Source organism: Stegostoma tigrinum, chromosome 36, assembly GCF_030684315.1.
Source record: "Stegostoma tigrinum isolate sSteTig4 chromosome 36, sSteTig4.hap1, whole genome shotgun sequence".
NCBI lineage: Eukaryota > Metazoa > Chordata > Chondrichthyes > Orectolobiformes > Stegostomatidae > Stegostoma > Stegostoma tigrinum.
The window spans coordinates 3,360,631-3,383,333 of NC_081389.1; the positions used below are offsets into that span (position 1 = coordinate 3,360,631).

At 41.4% G+C, this 22,703-nt stretch overlaps 1 protein-coding gene across 9 annotated transcripts in view; it reads right to left on the reverse strand.

Annotated features, from left to right (window-relative positions):
* Positions 1 to 3,106: 3,106 nt before the first annotated feature.
* The window catches only part of slc12a1 (solute carrier family 12 member 1), a 133,838-nt gene continuing 114,241 nt past the window's right edge, over positions 3,107 to 22,703 (reverse strand). For 8 of the 9 annotated variants that reach the window (XM_048520510.2, XM_048520509.2, XM_048520508.2 and 5 more), the window contains 6 exons: positions 14,582 to 14,704; positions 12,510 to 12,621; positions 7,259 to 7,345; positions 5,835 to 5,970; positions 5,668 to 5,735; positions 3,107 to 4,065 (listed from right to left, as the gene is read on the reverse strand). In XM_048520510.2, the coding sequence (XP_048376467.1) occupies positions 3,930 to 4,065; positions 5,668 to 5,735; positions 5,835 to 5,970; positions 7,259 to 7,345; positions 12,510 to 12,621; positions 14,582 to 14,704 (662 nt within the window). In that variant the 3' untranslated portion in view covers positions 3,107 to 3,929. Of the gene's footprint in view, positions 4,066 to 5,667; positions 5,736 to 5,834; positions 5,971 to 7,258; positions 7,346 to 12,509; positions 12,622 to 14,581; positions 14,705 to 22,703 lie in introns of those variants that run through there. The other variant, XR_007246462.2, reaches the window with a different exon arrangement.

The window sequence follows — 22,703 nt, forward strand, 5'->3', positions numbered from 1 at the left end:
GAGGAACTGGAAGCAAACTGGAGATACTCACCCTGGAAGTCCTGCTTTTCAGCCGCCTTCCGAGTTCTCTGAAGTCCGGCTGTAGAATGCCCCTCTTTTTCTTCCTGACGTCATTAGTGCCGACATGCACCACCACCTCTGGCTCTTCACCTTCACCCTTGAGGATTCTCTGCACTCTATCAGTGACGTCCTTTATCCTGGCACCAGGAAGGCAACGTGCCATCCTCAAATCTGGCCTGTTGCAGCAGAAGCCAGTCAGTCCCTCTCACTATGGAATCCCCTATTACCACAGCTGTCCGTGATGTCTGACTTCTTGGCTCTGCGTCTCCACCAATTTTTGACTCGCAGACCTGCCCACCTCTCGGACTGGCAGTGTCGTCTGTCTCGACAATTTCCAAGACAGTCAGCCTGTTTACAATAGGTGCTTCCCCTGGGGTCTCTTGTACTTCATTCATGTCTTCCTTCGTCATCGACATCCCCCTTCTCCCTTCAGGTATCCTCGGTGTAATGACCTCGCTGAAGGTCCTGTCCAGAAAATTCCCATTCTCTCATATGAGCCTGAGGTCACCTCGTTCGTTCTTCAGGGCTGCAACAACCTCCTTCAGAAGCTGAATGTGTACACACTTACCACAGCTGTAGGAGCCAGAAACATCAGTGTCCCTGACCTCCCTCATCATGCACACAGCACACTGAATCAGCTTGGTGGTCATGTCTTCACCCTCTTCAACAGTGGTGTAATCTCCTCACAGAATCTTTGCCGAAAACTCGCACTTTACTCACCAGGCACTTCCCTCAACCCTTGTTGTTTGCTGTGAGTCTGTGGACTCTTAATTAGGTTAGTGGAGGAGGGTGGGAGGGAGGCCCTACCGTGTAGGACCTGGGGCTAAGAACATCTACTTAGATAGCACTTCACTGCAAAAAAAGACCGCTAACTTCGAGGTAAGTACTTAAATAGCACTCACTTACCTTCCCAACTGCCTCTCTGCCCTGACCTCACGTCCGCCCTGCTCGTGCCGCTCTCCGCTGCAAAAAGGAGTCCAGATAGGTGGAGATAAGTTCGGTGGGGCATGAGTAGGCTGAGACAATAGGTCGACCAGGGCAGGTGGGTTTGTAGATTTTGGGAAGGAGATAGAAATGGGCCGTGCAGGGTTGGGGAACAGTAAAGTTGGAGGCTGTGGGTGGGAGGTGATGAGGTCATGGATGGTGTTGGAGATGATGGTTTGGTGCTCGGGGGTGGGGTCATGATCAAGGGGGCGGTAGGAGGTGGTGTCGGAGAGTTGGCGTTTGGCCTTGGCGATGTAGAGGTCAGTGCGCCATACTACCACTGCACCTCCCTTGTCTGCGGGTTTTATGGTGAGGTTGGGGTTAGAGCGGAGGGCAGCCCATTCTGCGGGGGAGAGGTTGGAGTTGGTGAGAGGGGTGGAGAGGTTGAGGCGGTTAATGTCTCGACGGCAGTTGGAGATGAAGAGGTCGAGGGAGGGTGGGAGGCCTTGGGGTGGTGTCCAGGAGTAGGACTTGTGTTGGAGGCGCGTGAAGGGAGGGTTAGGCTCCCGGTTAAAGTAGTAAGTATGGAAGTGAAGGCGGCAGAAAGACTGCTCTATGTCCAAATGTGACTGGTATTCGTTGATGTGTGGGTGAAGGGGGACAAAGGTGAGCCCCTTGCTTAGGACTGACCATTCATCCTCAGTCAGTGGGAGGTCTGGTGAAGATTTGGCAGGGCTGTGTGGCTGTCTTCTCTGGGGTTGCTGGCTGTGGGCGGAACGAAGATGTCGTTGGCAATGGGCGGGGCTCCGGTGTCAGCTGTGGGCGGGGTTCCATCAGCTGTAGGCAGAGCAGAGTGGGTGGCAGCAGCAGCGGTGAGGGTGATGTGTGTGGTGTTAGTTCTGGAAGTGGAGGCAGTGACTGCAGCAGTGGTTGCGTTCGCAGTGCCGGAAGTGGTGTGCCCAGCGGTGGCAGATGTGACGTCATCGGTGGGTTTGCAAGCCATGTCCTCATGGTCAATGGCAGCGGGTACATGGTGGGGGAGGTGCAGGGACAGGGTGGTGATTTGGGAGGTGGAGGAATCCATTTTAAAGGTGGCAGGAGCCAGTGAGTTTGTTGTACTTACGATTTTTGGTGTCCAGCAAAGCTGAGTGGAACTGGGTGTTCAGTCTGTGGATCCTGTGGAGGATAAAAAACAGCAGGGATCCTTAGCAGGTCTGGGAGAGGGAGGCTCTGAGCTGGGGCAGGTAGGATTGCAGTGCCTGGAGATGCCGGCGCATGGCTGCGAGTATGTTTCAGGACTTACAGGGAGAAATGTTGCTGAAGGGTCTCAATGTTCTGGATGTAGAGATATTCACGGTTGCGGCCAAATTGGGAAGGCTTGAATGTAGACTGTAGTCCATTGGGGATGTTCCCCTCCCCACCTATTTTCTTTACTCTCCATCTTCAGTCTTTCTCCCCCTCTCTCCCTATTTATTCCAGGACCGTCTCCGGATCCCCCTCTCTGATGAAGGGTCTAGGCCCGAAACGTCAGCTTCGTTGTTAACTTTGCCTGGATAAAATTTGTAAAATGTATCCCAAAAATTAATTTTCATATCCATGCTTTGACAATCATGAAACTGATTTATTTAGTGACCACAAACTGTATCACGAGCCTTTTGATTGGCCAAACGTTCTGGGGGCCAAAATGCTGAGTTTTCAGAAAATTCAATCTTGGAACATGGTGTCACTGGATGGCCAGCATTCATTGTTGCCTTTGCCTAAATGCCCTTGGGAAGATGGGGAGTTGCCTTTTTGAATTCTGCAGTCCATATGCTGTAAGTAAACCAATAATGTGCTTAGAGAGGGACCCAGGAAGGAACAGCGATATATTTCCAAGTCAAGATGGGGGGTGGTTTGGAAGTTTGTAGGTGGTGCTGTATCTGCTGCCCTTGTCCTTCAGATGGTAGTAGTGATTGGTTTGGAGATGCTAAAGATCTTCCCCAAATTTTTGCAATGCATTGGTATTTGAATTCAGAGTCAGTTAATGAATTTTTGTTTAGAAAATATTATAGTGAAATGGTAAGAGAGTACCTAAAGTATTCTAAAAACTCCACTGTCTGGAAGAAAGTGGAGGACAACGAAGTTAATTTTGGTACCTTTTATTTCAATTCTCATCAGATACAAGGTCATCATTCATTTCTTTTACAAGTGTCAAACACATTCTGAATATAAGCAATATGTATATTTGCATCATATTGCAAGAAATCCTGCCAAACTGCACCTAATTTATCATGATTAGGACAGTGTCTTTTCTCTCTGAAATTTCACTCCATTCCCTTTTCATTCTGTTCTACTTTCGTTGAACATCTTTTTTGCTTCATTGTTCACGAAGCTGTAATCTCATCTGGTTTTGCACATCTCCCTTGAACTCTGTTCAATTTTCATGTACCTGAATGAGCTTGTCTGACTGCAGAAACAATCTTATCAACATGTGGTTTTAGTGTAAATGATAATTAAGCCGAAGAATACAGTGCACATAATTAAGTCAGTGTCCTGATGTAAGCAGAGTTATTGTGAGTTATCAAATAATGACAATCAATTGAAAACTCTCTCAAGATCTTACTACTGAAAAATTTGGATTTCCAAAATACTATGAGTACGTTAACTATTTTACATTGTAGACAAGTAAGGAGGATTTTATTCCACCTTTGTAAAGTTAGTGATCACAGATTAGTGTCTTAAAATGTAGGGTTCAACTATTACATGACATGGTGACCAAATATGAAAATTTTAGAAGACTAACTAGTGACATTATTTGTGAAATGCAGCAGGAAATCAGAAACTAGAATAGATTTTGTTTCGTACTTCAGTGTGTCATCCTTATTAAGCAACTGTTAAATATACTAAGTGGTAAATAAGTGTTGTCTTGACTTTCATTTGCTGCAGCGTCAACATATAATTTTCTGTTAGGAGTAGAAGGTCAGAACATTCTTCTGATTTCCTCTGATCATTATGACAGGAGGCAGGTTTCTTGATAGAATCTCTAACCAAGCCATGTACAAGTAACTTGATACAGCTTCTTTCCTTGCAATGGGCAAACTCCTAATGTGAAAGAAAATGAAAATAAGTTTTAAAAATCCTGATCCATTTCTGGCTACACAGGTTACTGTACAGGGGAAGTGACGGCCTAAAGGAACTAATGCTGGGCTGCTAATCCAGAGACCCTGTTCATGCTTTGGTGACCTGGGTTCAAATCCTGGCGCAGCAGATAATCGAATTCAAATGGGACTAAAAAAAAAATCTGGAATTGAGAGTCTAAGTAATGCCCATGAATCAACGGACTGTCAGGAAAAGCCCATCTGGTTCTCTAACATCCTTTAGAGAAGAAAAATACCAACCTTATTTGGTCTGGCCTACATGGGACTCCAGATCCACAGCAATGTTTGATTTTTAACTGTGCTTTGGGCAATAAAGAAATGTCTTCATCCCACAAATGAATTTTAAAAAAAATTCACGAGTTCAGAATAGTCGAATTTACAGCACTTTCCCAATGTATTCCTACTTTCTTCTCTAAAAATGAGTCAGCATATAGTTTTGATACTGTAATATTACATTAGCATTTTACATAATCATGTCTTGCTGCAACTGTATAGAGCTTTGGTGAAACTGCACCAGGAGGATTGTACAGTTTTGGTTTGGAAAGATAAGGACTGAATAGGGATAGTCAGCATGGCTTTGTGTGTGGGAGATTGTTTCTCACGTTGTTGTTAAACTAGAAAGGGTGCAGAAAAAATTTACAAAGGATGCTGCTGGGACTGGACAGTTTGTGTTACAAGAAAACACTGGAACTTCTTGCCCTGGAGTGTCGGAGGCTGACCGGTGACCGTATAGAGGTTTACAAAATCCTGAGGGGTATCAATAAGGTGAATAGCCAAGGTCTTTATCCCCAGGGGTAAGCAAGTCCAAAACTAGAAGCCATAGGTTTAAGCTAAGAGGGGAAAGATTTAAAAAAGTTCCTGAGAGGCAACTTTTTCCATACAGAAGGTGGTATGTGTATGGAATAAGCTGCCAGGCGAAGTGGAGGAGACCAGTAAAATTACAACATTTAAAAGGCTTTTGGACCAGTATATGAATAGGAGAGGTTTAGAGGGATATGGACCAAATGCAGGCAATGGGACTAGTTCAATTTGATGTACCTAATTGGCATGGATGAGTTGGACCAAAGGGTCAGTTTCCGTGCTGTATGTCTTCATGACTCTATGTTTGCCAAAGAGTAAGTGCAACGGAGGTTCATCAGACTGTTTCCAGGCAAGGCTGGATTACTCTGGATTGCTTATAACAGAATTTATGAGGCTGGGCCTGTGTTCTTTAGAATTGAGAACAGGCAACGATCTTATTCAGACTCAAAACTTGTACACGCCTCAACAATGTACATCCAGCAAGAATGTTTCCCTCGCCTGTGCATTTTCTTAGAATTAAAGTGGTAGGCCATTTAAGACAGAAATGAGGAGGAATTTCTCCACGAAGAATCTTTGAATTCTCCATCCCAGAGGGGTGTGGGACAGGTCACTGAGTATGTTCAAACTGCATATCAATAGATTCCTAAATACTAAAAAAAAATATACAAAAGGTAGTGTGTGAAAATGGCATTGTTCTTATCGTGTTCAGTACCTGGTGTGTGTAATACCAATAGAATTTACTTACACAACAATGATGTTGGCAGATCGGGAGTTCTCCTGCAGAAGTTCATTCAGTTTGACCTGTCGGTATGTCTTTAAAACATAAAGTCACTGTAACTAAATGTTCATTATAATTCATAAATATTTCAGTCACATCATTTCCATTTTTTAAAAAGTCTATTTTCTGCCCACCTTGTCTTTAAACCTCTCCAGCTCTGCATCAGTAATTTTCCATGGATGCTGTTTCAGCAGTATTTCTGCAGTTGCAGGATCCTTGGAACCCTCGTGCAGTTGGTATGGTTCAATCAATTCTTCAAATCTTTTCCAGCTGCAATTAATGATTACGATTAGCCAGAAATTATTTCAATGTTGACAGAGTTCCATATTTGTTCAGTAAAGTCTTACAATTATATAAATAACAATTTGAATAGTTCCAATGGTTATTTAATTTGCTAAGTGTGGTGCTTTCAGCTTTTAGAAGGCCATCACTTCACACTTTAGTTAACAATCTGCAGCTTTTTTTCAGCATAAACAATTCTCTTAAACTCAAACTTAAAATATTGTGCATGCAGGTTCTTGAACAAGGTATTTATTCTTATTTTAGCCATATTACCTCAGAACAAGCAACTTAAAATGTCAAATTCTACACGCTAGACTGAGTATCCTTTCCACCTGCATACTTACTATTCCTCAACAAAGTGCAGCATCCTCTCCCAGCATGCAATGATTGACTTGTCTTTTGCTTTTTAACAGAGTGAAATCTACACTGAGATGGATGTAAAGAAAAGTCAAAACTCAGGAAGACTGGGATTATATTTTCCTCAGAACACTTCCCTCGTTTCCCTTTCCCAAATCTACTTAAGTAGGAGGAGCAAGATAAGGTTATTTGGCTTCCCCAGCCAGCTCTACCAATCAGTAAGATCAGGACTGATGTAATTGTGGCTTTAGCTCTATTTTTCCACCTGGTCTGTCATAACTCTAGACTCCCTTTGGATCAAAAATCATATCTAACTCTTCAGAGATAGCAACAACTTCAGATGCTGGAGTCAGAGATAGAGAAGAGTGCTGGCCCAAAACATCAACTTTCCTGCTTCTCTGATGCTGCCTGGCCTGCTAAGTTCCTCCAACTCCGCACTGTGTTATATCTTCTGCTTGACTTGAATGCTTCAATAACCCTGCCTTGACAGCTCTCTGGGGACAGAATTCTGAAGACTGACTTTGAGAAAAAAATTCCTCCTCAGCTGTGACTTAAGTGGGAAACCTGTTTTTAAAACTATACACTCTAGTTTTAACTTCCCCACGAGGAGAAATATCCTCAGCATCCAGCTTGTCCTGATTCTCAGAATCTTGTTTTAATGAGATTAAGTGTCTTTCTGCAACATCATTCACAGCAAAGAGTTTCCTACAATCCACCAGAAACATTCTTGAAACAAACTACTAGCACCTGCAAGTTTAAGTCCACGTCTGAGGGATTTGTCAAGGACCCACTTACCAATATCATCCAAGACTGACAAACATCAATACTAATAATCCATGCTGCGTCAGGTTGTCTGCAATGCTCAGGAATCTCAATTTTGTAGTTATAGACTGAAGACACCAATTCAGTCTCTGCCTACCTTTCTTTGCTTGGTTTCATATTAACGTCTCCAACGACTTTGATGTCAGCACACTGAATTCGGAATTTGCCTAGGAGTGCTGCCATTCTGTAGGGAAGCAAGAACAATGCAATATTTATCACTTTTAAACATTGTTTTAATTTCTATAACAGATATATGGTGGCAGAATTGGGCAGGTTAATATAACTATGCTGGTGATGTTTATCCTCCATTTAAGAAATGATTCTAAGTGCTTGCCGGTGAACTACTGTTCTACATCATTCCTATGGTGTGGGGCTCAAAAATTGGCATGAACTCCATTATATATCATTTTTCATATTTTATATCTTTACAGAAAAATATATGTTTCTTATGGTCCTATCCACAAACTGCTGCTTTTAATATCCTGAACTGCCAAGTCATTCAGCTTTTTCATTTCGCCTAAACTACTCTATTATTATTTTCCTTTTTCAACTTCATCAATTGAGATCAGAACACTAGAGGGAGCACTTTCTGCGTAACCAGGTCTGGAAAATGCAGCATAGGAAGACAAACGTGTGAATAGACTACGGTCCTCACTATAATATTCATTGAGGTTCTGTTGGAGTTGAAAGTCTCGGCTTTTATTCCATACTTAGATTTCTTCTGAGCACATCTTCCCACTTACATTCACAGATCTGCTAACTATATTCAAACTTTGTTTTAACTGGCACCTTATGAACCAATATTCTTGACGAATCAGCAAAAATCATATACCTCAAATACCAGAACTCTGCTGTATTATCATCATCTCTGTGATGTCAGAGTAGTCAGTTGAAGACATGAGTGAGAAGACTCTCTGCTGCTAAGTTTTATTTTAGGCAAAGACATTTTTTGAGTGATTTATGCTGTAAATAAAGTATAAGTGTTGTGAATATTCCCTGCATCCTGTTTCTGTTACTTACTGAATGTTTTTATATTGACTATGTGGATCTCTTGATCAAGCAGAATATTTGATCAATTGGCACACTCCTGGTCCCATAGGTGCTAGTTAATAATAAAATTTGCTTACCTAGTCAACAGTAAATAACAAAGTTGCAAGTTCCACAGCATAACTCTTATGTCCTCCATTCTTATTTCACTATAGTTATTCAATGCTGGGTAAATATTAGGGAAATGATTTATAATACTGAATTTATATAATACTGAAATGATTTATCTTTCAACTCCTGACACTGCTCTAACGATATTATCACCAGCTCTGCTCATGCACAAATAAGGCTTTCAATTGATATCAGTGTAAGAGTGTATTTTTAAAAAATATAGTATGCACCTTAAATTACTGACATGTAACTCCATCTCTCAGCTTGTAGTGGCTTCGACAAACTTATTTCCTTGTTTTGAGGACCAACAGGAGCTGGAATGTCTCTAAGTTTAGTACCATCTACAAACTCAACATCAGTAGCTCCAATCCCTTATTCAAATTTCTATGTACACAGTGAATACAAGTGGTCCTAGAATAGGAGGCAGTGTTACTCCTGAGAAACATTTCTTCACTTCTATTTCCTCTTTTCTCCCACCCAAACAGTTTTTGTAAATCAGATATTTGATCTCACTAGCCACATTCTTTCACTCTCAAAATATATTTTACAAGGGCATCCAAAGGCCTCTCAATACTTCACACATTTGTCAGATTCCTTGCATTTATCCCATTATAGACACCTCCTGTGCACATTTCCCACAGCCATCAATCCCTCACTTACCTATTTGACAATAGAAAAGAGATTTCAGACAGTGACAGTGAAAAAGATCATTTTTTAAAAATAATTTATAAAAGACAGGGAGATGATTGTTGCTGGGAAACTTATAGGAAATCACAAACATATTATACTATCTAAAGTGAGCACTTACACAAGTTACCAATATTCTGCTTATCTATATAAACCTTTTCTTTGCAACATATCACTACAAATATTTTACAAACAAAGTATTTGTGGATATCTCCCCAAGGTAGCTTAGTTATGAACTAATTGTGAAAACTTGCAAATATAACAAAGAATAACTAATAATCATTAACATGCAAGTTTGATTTTACAAATTAAAACATGATTCATAGCACAGTAAACCATATGAATTTTGCTGCATTTACAAAGGGTGGAGGGGAGAGAAATATAGGCTTCCCAAAGGAAGATCATATAGTAGTTTAAAGGGCAGTATTATTTGGATAAGGATACTCAGTCAGACCGGAGATGTCAGGGTATACAAACATACAAAATTTGCAGTAAATATAATTAAAAGGGGGAAAAATGATTAAAAAGTCAAAATTAAGGGTTTGAACGTGTGTAGTATTTAGAACAAAATAAATGGATTAATAGCACAAAAAGAAGAAGTTCATGTGTATGATTTTATAGCCATCACAGAGACATGATTACAAGATTAAATCTCAGTACAAAATATTTATGGACGTATGAATTTTCACAGGACAGGCTGGAAGGAAAGGCTGGTGGGATAGCATCATTGATATCAGATGGATAAGGTCTGATAGTAAGAAGTTATCTTGTAGCAGGACATATTGAATCCAGAAAAGTAGGAGGTAAGAAATAAAGAAGGTAAGAAACACTGGCAGGTAGTTCAAAATCTTCCTAACAATAGCTATACAGTGGGCACAGAATAAATCAGAAGTTAATAAGGCCATGTAAAAAGGCAATATTAATCATGAGCAACTTTAACCTTCGCATAGAGTGGGATAGTCAAACTGGCAGAGGTAGCCATGAGGACAAACTCCGAATTCAGGACAGTTTCCTAGAAAAATTGTTCTGCAGTTATCCTTACATCAACTTTAATCATTCAATTTCGAAGTCATTTGTTTCTCAAGCCCCTCCTTTTACAAAATTTCTTCTTCTGCCCTTTAAATTAATAATGTTAAAATTCACTCCCACTATTCACGTTATTTCTTGGTCGTTCAAAGCCACAATTAAAAAAAGCTCAACGTCAGCTTCTGTTCTCTGTAGCGTTGCCCAATGTCTAAACTCCTCATCTGTGTTGAGCATTGAGGAAAAACTAGTGGCTAATGATGTCACTGGACTAGTAAACCAAAAGGACCAAGCAAGCACTGTGAGACCTTGAGTTGTAATCCCCCAAGGAAACTTAAATTCAAACAAATCTGCAATTAAAAGCTAGCCCAATTATGATCTTGTAACAATGACTGATTGTTGTAAAAGCCCATCTGGTTCATTCATCCCCTCTAAGAAAATGTGCTTTTCTTACCTGGTCTGGTATACATGCTACTCCAGACTCTCAGCAATTTAGTTGACTTTGACTGCCTTGGCCTACACAGCCAAAGAAAACTACAGGCATAGGAACAAAAGCAAGCTTTCCTAGCAATGACTACATCCCATACAAGCATACAAAAATGTTGTGGCCTTCCATCTGGATGCTCATGTACTGCCTCCCTGTTTAAATCACTTCTATTGACCCAATCACATTGCTGTGGGTCCAAAGCCCAGATGGTTAAAAAGTCACTAACAATATCTGCCGTCTCTACAATATCTGTGTCATCTTCCTTCCCTAATCGAGCACAATCCTTTCCCGTGGATTTTTCTGCTCAGATTACCTGTGGAAGCAACCTCAAACGATACAACACCAGAAGCTTCTGAAACTGAATTCAAGTCTTCAAATCTTTCAAACCAGAATTGTAATTTGCAAGCAGACTAGGTCTGCAAGAATAGCACAGACTTTTATCATTATACTTAACTGAACTTATTTTACATCTGTGTATCTCTACCTTAGCTAATACATTTTTCACATTTGACTTAAATACATTGAGGAAGAAAGACACAAGTTTAGGAATGAAATTCTAGAACTATGGACAATTGAACATATGGCAGCCATTAATTGAGCGATTAATATTATGGATGCAAAAGATGGCAGAATCAAAGGAGCACAGAAATCTCAGAGCATTAGACGTGGAATGAGACCACGGAAATATTTAAAAGATGAAGATGTTATCAAATCAGGAGTCATTAAGGAGGTGAATGATAAGTCAAGATATATGCATGTGTGATTCAAAGAACTTTTAAGTTTGTTTTACAATATAAGGAAGTCAGCCAAGAGAGTACTGGTATAATTCAAAACTAAGGATAACAATGCCATGGAAGAAGGTTTAAGAATTTGGACAGAGGATATGGGCAGTGTTACAGAGGTGAAGACAGGTGGTGACAGTATTCATCTGTATGGAAGCTCATTCTGGGCTCAAATACAACATCAAGATTGTCAGCGATGAGGGAAGAGGTTGGAGCCAGTGGGAAAGAGTTTAGGGGTGAAAGATAATAGTTTTGGTCCTCCTAATATTCAAGTGGAATTTTCTGCTTATTTAGTACAGGATAATTAGAGACACTGTAGCATCAAGGAAGGGGACACAAAGTTATTAGAGAAACTGTGATTGTTCTCAGGGCATAGAAGGGCAAGGACAGCTTTTCAGAAATATTCCAATAATAGATTTTATTTTTTTCCAAGATAGAAGAGCTTCCAACTGGCAGGAAAACCAGTAACCATCTAGCACCAATTTAAGGTAAAAGATGGAGGTTAACCTCAGCAAGTTATAATCTAGGATACAGAGCCCGAAAAAGGTGATAGAAACGGTTTCAATAGTCACTTTCAAACGGAATTGGAACTGTTTCTCCATTTCAAGGAAATATAAAAAGAGAATGTGTAAAGACTACAGTGGGATCAATTGAGCAGCTCTGTTTTAGAGATGGAACAGGCACGATGGGTGAGTGACTTCCTTGTGTTCTCTGATACACTACTTCAAATTGGCTCAAAGGAAAATGTGATAGAATCCCTTTAGTACCCAAAGCTCACTCAAATATAAATATACTGGTGTGTATTTCTGGACGTGCACATTACCTTGAAGGACTTTGATGCATTTGTTGTCACTTGTCAGCACTTTGATGCACTTGCCAGCCATGATCATAATGAATGGTGGTGCTGGCTTGAAGGGCCGAATGGCCTACTCCTGCACCTACTGTCTATTGTCAGGAAGTTCAGTCATTTTAGAAGCTGAATTTCTGCCTCCCTATTTCCAAGATACTGAAGTTTGTCTTTCAATACTTTCAAACATTTCAGTTAAACTTTGTCATCAATATTTTTACTAATATTCATGAACATTCACCACAAAAAAACCCTACTTTGCCAAATTTGATGAGAATCAGTACAAGTGCTAACATTTGATCGATCATGTTAATAAAATCCAAACGATTTAAAATGTGCAAGAATCTTATTTGACAAAACTTACGCTCGTTTCTCCTCATTAATACTGTCCAACTTCCCTCCAATAAAGATACGCAATTTACAGCCACACCATTTTTTGCGAATAGTTAACAGATAGGGAATGAGAATAGTTAAACCTGAATGAAGTAATGATATCAAGATTAGCACTTGTTTAAGTGATAAATTGAAACTGAATGCAAAATTATAAATTTAATACAAGTTTTATTTTCATAAATAAATATTGAAATCTTCTAGGATTTCTATAAATAATTCAATTACACTTGGGGCCAAACATGAATTGCCAATAGCTACAAAAAGGTTATTGAAGAAATCTTGATTTTTATATACTTAAAATATTCCAAACTATTTTTGATCATCCCAGACTACTGAAAACCTCAGTGTGAAAACTTTTTGAGGCAAAGGTAATACTATTGCTGAATGGAGGGGACCTCATCTCCCATTAACACCCTCACGCCAATCTCTATCCCAGTTAAGTTTTTGAGATAAGATGGCCTATGGGAACACCTTTAGAACCCTACTGGGAATTACAGCTCAAGTGCTTAATCCCACTGCCACTAACCCTGCAACAGGGACAGGGCTTTCCAAGCAACAAGCAAACCTTAGGCTGTCCAGTTATGGGCTCCCAGGGGAGATCACTCAAACAAAAGTACTCAGTGCTTGATCAAGGGGCTCTCGCATTTCAGGAGCAGGTGATCACTGAAAGTTACACACTAAAACTTGACATCACTCCTGCCATTACCCATCCATGCTTCGGCCCCTCCTTGATTCAAAGCCTCAGACAATGTGTTTCTGACAGCAGCCACCACTGCAGACAACAGATGATGTCGGGGACAACCTGCTGCTGGTTTGTCAAATGCATGAATGAAACTTAATTTGGCAGCTCCTTAAAAGAAGGTAAGAGGTCCACCAGCCCTGTAGGCAGCAACTAAAATCCCTCTGCTTCCATTAAATCCAGCCTATGGGTTCAAGTCCAATTGCAGACACTTCAGCACATAATCTGAGGCATCTGCATTGCACTGTCAAAGCTGCTATCTTTTGGAGGAAACATTGTCACACAGCCTCAAATTCTTAATGGACGTGAAAAGACTGCATGGTACTATATGAGGAAGAACAGGAAAATTCTCCTTCTATTTTGGTCAAAATTTCTCCCTTGGCCAGATGGTATGGTCCTTTCTTTCCTGTCAGGGAGCTTGATTTGCACAAACTCATTTCAGCACTTCATACAGTACAGCAGTGGTTGGTCATCCTAAGGTAGTAAAGAGGAGTTACAAGACCACAAGCTATTGGAGAAGAATTAAGGCCATTCAGCCTATTCAATCATGGCTGATACGTTTTTCAACTGCATTTTCCTGCCTTCTCCCCATAACCCTTACCAATCAAGGATCTAATTTCTGTCTTAGATATACTCACTGACTTGGACTCCAGTGACAGTTCCATAGATTAGATACCCTCTGGCTGAAGAAGTTCCCCCTTATCTCAGTTCTGAAGGGTCATCCCTTTACTGAGGCTAGCCCTCAAGTCCTAGTCTCTCTAATTCATTGAAACATTTTCTTCATGTCCATTTTATTGAGGCCTCCCTGCATTCCATAAATTTCAATTAGATCCCCCATCATCCTTTTAAACTCCACTGAATACATACCCAGAGTCCTCAACTGCTCCTCGTATGATAAGCTCTTCTTTATCCCTGGGATGACTCTTGTAAGCCTCCTCTGGAAAGCCCCTCCAAGAACAGCATATCTGTCCTTAGATACAGGCCCAAAACTTCTCAAATTATCCAAATGCAGTCAGACCAGAGCCTTATACAGTCTCAACGGTACATCTCTGCTCTTGTATTCTAGCCCTCTTGAAGTGAATATAAACATTACATTTGCTTTCACAACAGCACTGAACCTACTTTAACCTTAAGAGAATCCTGAACTAGGTCTCCCAAGTCCCTCTGTGCTTCAGAATTCCAAAGCCTTTCCCTATTCATAAAACAATATAAGTCACATTAATATAGTTAAAAACTTTTATTATCAATCTACAAATTTAACAAGGCGGCATTAAATTTCAATTGTTTGCAGGATATCTTCATACCTCCATCATCAAACAGCCACCAAACATCTATTGTGCCTTTTCCCTGATTCATTTGGAACCGAGTACTAGCTTCCAGTAGGCGTTGATTAAAATCTGAGGCGTGCCCAGCACTGATTTTAAAGTCTGAAAATAAAGAGAGAAGTTACTGTATCCGCAAAGCCAACATAATTAGCTTCCAAGGAACAGTGTAACAATTCAGAAACCTGAACAACTGTCAGATTAGAACAAAGTCTTTAAATTATGTTTATCATATTTAAAGAGCCACCCAATTTTGTTAAAGGCTAAGATTGGTGAAGAGAAGTCCATCCAAGCAGAGCACCATTCCAACACCTGCTCAGAGGTGATAACATCATCTCTGGACAGAGTGATCAGGGGAAAAAAAACACCATCCCAAATCTGAGAGACAGGGTCACTTATATTAGGGGTCTTATTGTGTCAAGGCTTGTGGTGTTCTATGCGCATCTTTTACTTTTAATGCCTTATTCTGTCACCTATTACATTGCATGATACATAGTTCTTACTTCCATACCATTTCTTAAATACATTTTATACAAAGTTCTCTAGATTCACCTCAACCTGTGATGCTGTGGAATTCCCTGGGTCCAAGTCAAAATACTGAAGCAAAGTTAACGTGCATCAGTATCATGCTTCCAGCAAAATGCATCAGTTGTTTGCAATTATTAAAAACACAGGCACACTTCCATGAATCTTGAGTTTGAACTTAACTGATGTAAAGGCATCAGGAGATATTAAATAAAGTTTAAAAACTTAAAATCTGAGCAAGCACTATTAAATGTACACATCTATTAAGTTTTAGTCTGTTGGCAGGCAGAGCACATAAGTCATAACGAGGCAGCAATCATTTTAGGAAGACAGGAACAGGAGTAAGTCAATTAGTCTCTTCAACCTGTTCTATGATTCAATGCAATCATGACTGATCTGAGGCCTTTGGCCCATACCCCTTAATATTTTGACTTTACAAAAATTTATCTATCTCAGATTTAAAATTAACAACTGATCCAGTATCCGTTGCCATTTGTGGAATATATCTAAACATCGACTGCCCTTTATGTTTCCTAACATCTCTCCAGAACAGTCTAGTCCCAACTCTCAGTCTATATCCCCTAGTTCTAGAATCAGTTGAAATAGGGTAAAGATAAACTGTCTTTTTGTGTTAATATCTTGAAGGCTTCAATCAGATCACCCCATAATCTTCTAAATTCTAGAACTTATCTGGTCTACAATGGTGCCTAGGTCATCAGCAAATTTGGATAGACAGAACATAGAACATTACAGCACAGTACAGGCCCTTCAGCCCTCGATGTTGTGCCGACCTGTCATACCGATCTCAAGCCCATCTAACTATTCCACGTACGTCCATATGCTTTTCCAATGATGACTTAAATGTACCTCAAGTTGGCAAATCTACTACCGTTGCAGGCAAAGCATTCCATTCCCTTACTAATCTGAGTAGAGAAACCACCTCTAACATCTGTCCTATATCTTTTCCCACCTCAATTTAAAGCTATGCCTCTTCGTGCTCGCCGTCACCATCTTGGGAAAAAGGCTCTCCTTATCCACCCTATTTAAGCCTCTGATTATTTTATGTTTCAATTAAATCACCTCTCAACCTTCTTCTCGCTAATGAAAACAGCCTCAAGTCCCTCAGCCTTTCCTCATAAGACCTTCCCTCCATACCAGGCAACATCCTAGTAAATCTCCTCTGCACCCTTTCCAAAGTCTCCACATCCTAACATGTCTATGTTATTATATTATCCCAAGTTATTAAGAACGTGAATAACTGAGGCCCTAACATAGATCCTTGTGAAACCACAATTCGTTCCAAATTAAAACCAAAACAGGACTTTGGTGCAGCTAGTGGGCTTTTAGCATGGAAATTGCTCATTATGACTCTACAAAAAACAGTTATTAAAAATTTTTAGTGGTCTCAACATGGGAATAGGCAGGTTAAAGAGAAGAGTGGTTCCTTTTTATTTAAAGCAAAGCCTCTTTTTGAAAGGTTTGCTTGGAACACTTGAGAATTGTCGCTTGGAGAAAAAAAAAACATCAAGACACATTTAATGTGGTCTTTTAACCCAAAAAGGTTGCTCTAATATTCACCTTGTTCAGGAATGACAAATTGAGCAGGCAAAATGAGACTTACTGTTATGTTCAAGAGAACAGCCTTCTCTAAGAGTTCTTAGATTTTCATGCAATCTTGATACCAGTGTAAATGAAGAACTAGAAGATTATTACTGTTAGTAAATATTACCAGAGAAATTCATGGAAGTTAAAATTAGATAAACCTCAGGACCTCTATATAATCTATACCCCAGAGTGTTGAAAGTAGTGCCTGTAAGAGTTGGTAGATACATTGTGGTCATCTTTAAGAATTCTATATGATTCTGGAGTGGTTCCTCCAGACTGAAAGGCAGTAAATATAGCCCTATTTAAGAAAGGAGGGATAGAGTAAATGGGGGAACTACATATTTGTTACCCTTGCATCAAGCCAACAGAAAACTATTACAACATGTAATAAAGATTACAATAATAGTTCTTTTAGAAATTAATGAGAGGACTGAGCAGAATCAAGAAGTATTTATGGAAGGGGTATCATATTTGACAAACTTGGGAATTTTGAGGATAGAACTAGCACAACAGAGAAGGGGGAACTGGTGGATGTAGTACATTTAGACAGTCAGAAGGCTTTCAATAAGGTTTCACACAAGAGGTCACTAAACAAAATTATAATTTATGCGATTGGGGTGAGGGGGTGGAATCATTCAGGCATGGATTGACAATATGTCAACAGGTGGAAAGAAAAAAGTGTATAGGGATAAATGGGTCATGTTCAGGTCTTTAGGTTTGACGAGTGAGGTACCTCAAGATTTGTACTTGGACCCCAGCTATTTGGATATGGGATTAGAAGTAATATTTTCAAGTTTGTATATAACACGAAACTAGGTGGGAGTTGTGAGAAGCATGCAAAGATGCTTTACATTGACCTGGGGAGGCTAAGCAAGTGTACAAAAGTATATCACATGGAATATGGATAAATTCAAGGTTATCACTTTCATAACATGAACAGTCATTATTTAGTGGTGAGAGCCACAGAGGTATTGGAGTAATAAGATGTCACACTGCAATTGTATAAATCATTGACGTAAGAACACAGAGTATAGTGTCCCATTGTGGTCTCCTTAATGGAAAAAAGACGTAGTTACCATAGGAGGGAGTGCAAACATTATTCACCAAACTGAGGATGTGTCTAATGTTTCTTATGACATTTATGGGTCTACCGAGTCCAATTTTTGAACATTATCTTAACTCTCGCTTAATCTGAACCCATTCACTTCACCACTTGTTCTAAGCACCTATATATCAGTCTTGTAGCACTTCAAAAGTTAAGAGTACAGAAAAGCCCCCTAGATAAAATAAAAAAACTTCTAAATCTACACTGGTCCCTTTTTCCAAAACTTGGCCTATAGCCTTGAATATTACGACATGTCAAGTGCTGATCAGAGTACATTTTAAAAGGTTGAGGTTTCCGACCTTTACTGCCCTCCTAGGCAGTGCATTTCAAATTCCCACCACTCGCCGGGTGGAATTTCTTTTCCTCAAACCTTCTCTAAACCTCCTAGGTTTCACCTTAAAATCATACCCCCTTGTTACTGACCCTCAAAGGTTATTAATTATGTGATGTGGTTGGGGGATGTCCAGAAGATAGAAGGTGTGGCATCCTTCTTTTTGCTCTTCAACAGTCATCATTTACCAATGGCTGAGGTAAGGAATCACAGGATAAGTCAGTATGGCAGTGGTTAATATTAATTTGCTTAAAACAAGAAAACAGCCTATTATCTACCACCACCATACCACATCTTCTTCCATGAAACATTCTTTATAATTTACAGGACATGAATATTGCTGGTGCGGTCAAAATTTATTGACATTCTTAATTACCTTTTAGAAGCTACCTTCTTGAACAGCTGCAAGTCCATGAGGAGAGGTATTCAGGAAAGGAATTCCTGGATTTTGACCCAGCTACAATAAGGGATTGGCAACAGTTTCTTATGAGGATGATGTGCGCTTGGAGGGCAACTTGCAGATGATGGTGTCCCATGGATCTGCAGCTCTTGCCCTTTGTTGAGGTCACTGATTTGTAGAGCGTTGTCAAAGGTATTTTGTGGAGCTGCTGCAATGCATCTTGTAAAATGGTACACAGCATAAGGGTGAAGTGAGTAAATGCTGAAGGTGGCGGATGGGTCCCAATCCAATGGAATACTTTGTCCTGCATGGTGTTGAGCCTGGAGAATTTTATCACAGCCCCACTCTGCCCAGGAAATGCATAATATTCTGTTACACTCCTGACTTACACATTCTTAATGAACATGCTTTGGGGAATTACGGCCAAATTCCAAGCATCTGATTTGCTTTTGCCAAAGTTTCTGGTCATAGGTATCCCAAGATGTTGATCATGGGAGATTCAGCAATGGTAATGACATGAATGTCAATGGAGTTAGTTAAATGTTTCTCAGAGACCATGTATCATCCTAAACGACAACAACTTTCAGTTGCGAGCCATTTCAACTCCTCCTCTCACTTCCTGAGCGATATGTCCATCCTGGACCTCCTCCAGTATCACAATGATGCCACCCAGAAACTGGAGGAGCAGCACCTCATATTCCACCTTGGGAGCCTACAATCCAATGGTCTCAATGTGGACTTTACTAGTTTCAAAATCTGCCACCCCCGGCCTCATCCTATGACCAACCCTCACTCTCATCCCTGCCTTATTGACCTGACACAACCTGCCCATCTTCTCTCCTACCTATCCGCTCCTCCCACCTCACTGACCAATTCCCACCACTGCCTACCTGCACTCACCTATCACTATCCCACCTACCTTCCCCAGCCCCAACCCTCCTCTCTATTTATTTCAAAGCTCCCGCCCGCCCCCCATTTCTGAAGGGTCCCGACCGGAAACATCAACTTTCCTGCTCCCCTGCTGCTGTCTAGCCTGCTGTATTCTTTCAGATCCACACTTATCTCTGACACCAGCATCAGCAGTTCTTACTGCCTCTTTTGCTAGCAGTTGATTATTGATTTTAAAATTAATAAAGAACCTTATACACTGCCAATAACGAGATGATAAATTCAATTATGTCTGGCTATTAAACTAAATACATCTTCTGCTCTCCCAGCAAAGGCAAATAACATGATCAAAATGCAGACTTACAATATTCCATTACTCCAAGATGATTCATTTGTACCCCCTGCACCACCCCCAAGTAATTACATATTGCTTTACTACACTCCAGTCAGTGAATTTAGAATGTTTCATTATATCAAAGGCACGATAAGAAACAAATTATTGTTTTCTACTTATAACAGTTGGGCATGCAGGTGATCTCGTGTATCTGAGTGCACCTAGATTTGTGATTCAGTGGGAGTTCTACGGTGCACAGCACCATACCAAGAACTTCAAAGTTAAAGGCCAGATAACTAGAGATGTCAAGTATTTTGAACTTACACATGCAGATGGATCTGCTCACTTAACTACAAATCAGTTAGCTAAATTTCTAAACTTAGCGCTCCTTGCAAAGTTCAATAGTAGGCTTATTACGCCAGAATGAGCAGTGTATTTGGACCTTAAACCATATCTCTGCAACAATGTCAAGTGTAAATGATAACTTCTGGCCCAATATTCACAAGCAGACCCAGGTTTACCATGTTGGAAGTACATCGCCATACTTTAACACCTTAGATGACAAACCACATGCCAATATCTGGGATACATGATCACTATCTACGTAAACAAGATGCTTCATGAGTGACTCAGTGAATCAAACGTGGCAAGCAAGAAGGAAGTTCTCATCCCAGCTGCAACTTTCCAGGCTCCAAGTTTCTGATGCCACATTTAGAAGTCAGGTATACATTGCATCACTCGTTGTAAGCCAGAAATTTTGTCAGGAGTCTGTGTTGGTTGCTTTCAAATGGCGAAGTGTCTGCAAAGTAGAAGCTGGCATCCAATTTTAGTGAGATAAGAAGGTGTAGGCTGGATGAACACCGCAGGCCAAGCAACATCAGAGAAGCAGGAAAACTGACATTTTGGGCCCAGATCCCCCTTCAGAAATGGGATGGGGATTCTGAAATAAATAGGGAGTGAAGGGGAGACAGATAGAAGATGGATAAAGGAGTAGATCAGTGGAGAGGAGACAGACAGGTCAAAAAGAAGCAGGGGTGGAGCTAGTAAAGGTGAGTGTAGGTAGGGAGTTAGGGAGGGGATAGGTCAGTCGAGGGAGGTCAGACAGATCAAGGGGACAGGATGAGGCTAGTAGGTAGGAGATGGGGTGCGGCTTGAGGTGGGAGGAGGGGAGAGGCGGGAGGAAGGACAGGTTAGAGAGGCTGAGACAAGCTGGGCTCGTTTTGGGATGCGGTTGGGGGAGGGGAGATTTAGAAGCTTGCGAAGTCCACGTTGATACCATTTGGCTGCAAGGTTCCCAAGCGAAATACGAGGTGCTGTTCCTGCAACCTTCGGGTGACATTGTCGTGGCACTGCAGGGGGCCTAGAATGGACATGTCGTCTAAGGAGTGCCAGGGGAGCTGAAATGATTCGTGACTGAGGTGCAGTTGTTTGTTGAGAACTGAGCATTGGTGTTCCACAAAGTGGAAGCCACATCTGGAACAGCGGATACAGCATACCACATTAGTAGATGTGCAGGTGAACATCCACTTGATGTGGAACGTCTTCTTGGGGCCTGGGATGGGAGTGAAGGGGGAGGTGTAGCACTTCCTGCAGTTGCAGGGAAAAATGCTGGTTGTGGTGGGGCTGGAGGGGAGTGTGGAGTGGACATGTGAATTACAGACAGAGTTGTCCCTCCAGAAAGCAGATAAGGGTGGGGAGGGAAAAAATGTCTTTGGTGATGGGGTCAGACTGCAGATGGCAGAAGTGTCAGAGAATGATGTCTTGGATCCAGAGGTTGATGGGGAGGTTGGTGAGGACGAGGGCGATTCTGTTTTGGCTGTTATTGCGGGGAGGGGGTGTGAGGGATGAGTTGTGGGAAATGCCGGAGACACGGTCAAGGGTGTTCTCAACCACTTGTTTTTTGGGGGTGGGGGCAGGGTAAAAGAGTTGCCGTCCTTGAAAGATAAGAAATCTGAGATGTTCTGGAGTGGATTGTCTCAACCTGGGAGCAGATACGGCAGAGGCATTGGGAATGGTATTTTTGCCGGAAGGTGGGTGGTGGTGTATTCTAGGTAGTTGTGGGAGTCGGTAGGCTTGAAACGGATATCAGTTTCCCAGTGGTTGCCAGAGATGTCCAGGAAGGAGAGGGGTCCAGGAAGGAGAGAGAGGTATCAGAGATGGTCCAGATGAACTTAAAGTTGGGGTGGAAGATGTTGGTAAAGTGGGTGAACTGTTCGAGCTCCTTGTGGAAGCACGAGGCAGCACTTACACAGTCAGCAATGCAACGGAGGAAGAGGTGGGGGATATGGCCAGTGTAACTTTGGAAGAGGGGTTGTTCCACGTAATCTACAAAGAGGGAGGCATAGCTTGGGCACATGCGGATACCCATGGTCACCCTCTTTTGTCTGCAGGAAGTGGGAGGAATTGAAAGAAAAGTTGTTACGGGTGAGGACGCGTTCGGCTAAGCGGATGAGGGTGTCAGTGGAGGGGGACTGATCAGGCCTGCGGGACAGCAAGAAGCAGGGGGCCTTCAGGCCATCTGCATGGGGAATGCAAATGTTATAAGGGCTGGACGTCCATGGTAGAGATGAGGTGTTGGGGACCAGGGAATTGGAAGTTTTGAAGGAGGTGGAGGGCATGGGTAATATCATAGGCACACGAGGAGTTGCCGGACCAAAGGGGAGAAAATGGAGTCGAGATAAGTAGAGATAAGTTCAGTGGGGCAGGAGCAGGCAGAGACAATGGGTCAACCAGGGCAGTCAGGTTTGTGGATTTTGGGAGGGAGATAAAAATGGACGGTGCGGGGGTGGGGTACGATGAGGTTGGAGACGGTGGGTGGGAGGTCACCTGAAGTGATGAGGCCGTGGATGGTCTGGGAGATGATGTTTTGGTGGTCGGGAGTGGGGTCATGATCAAGGGGGCGGTAGGAGGTCTTAG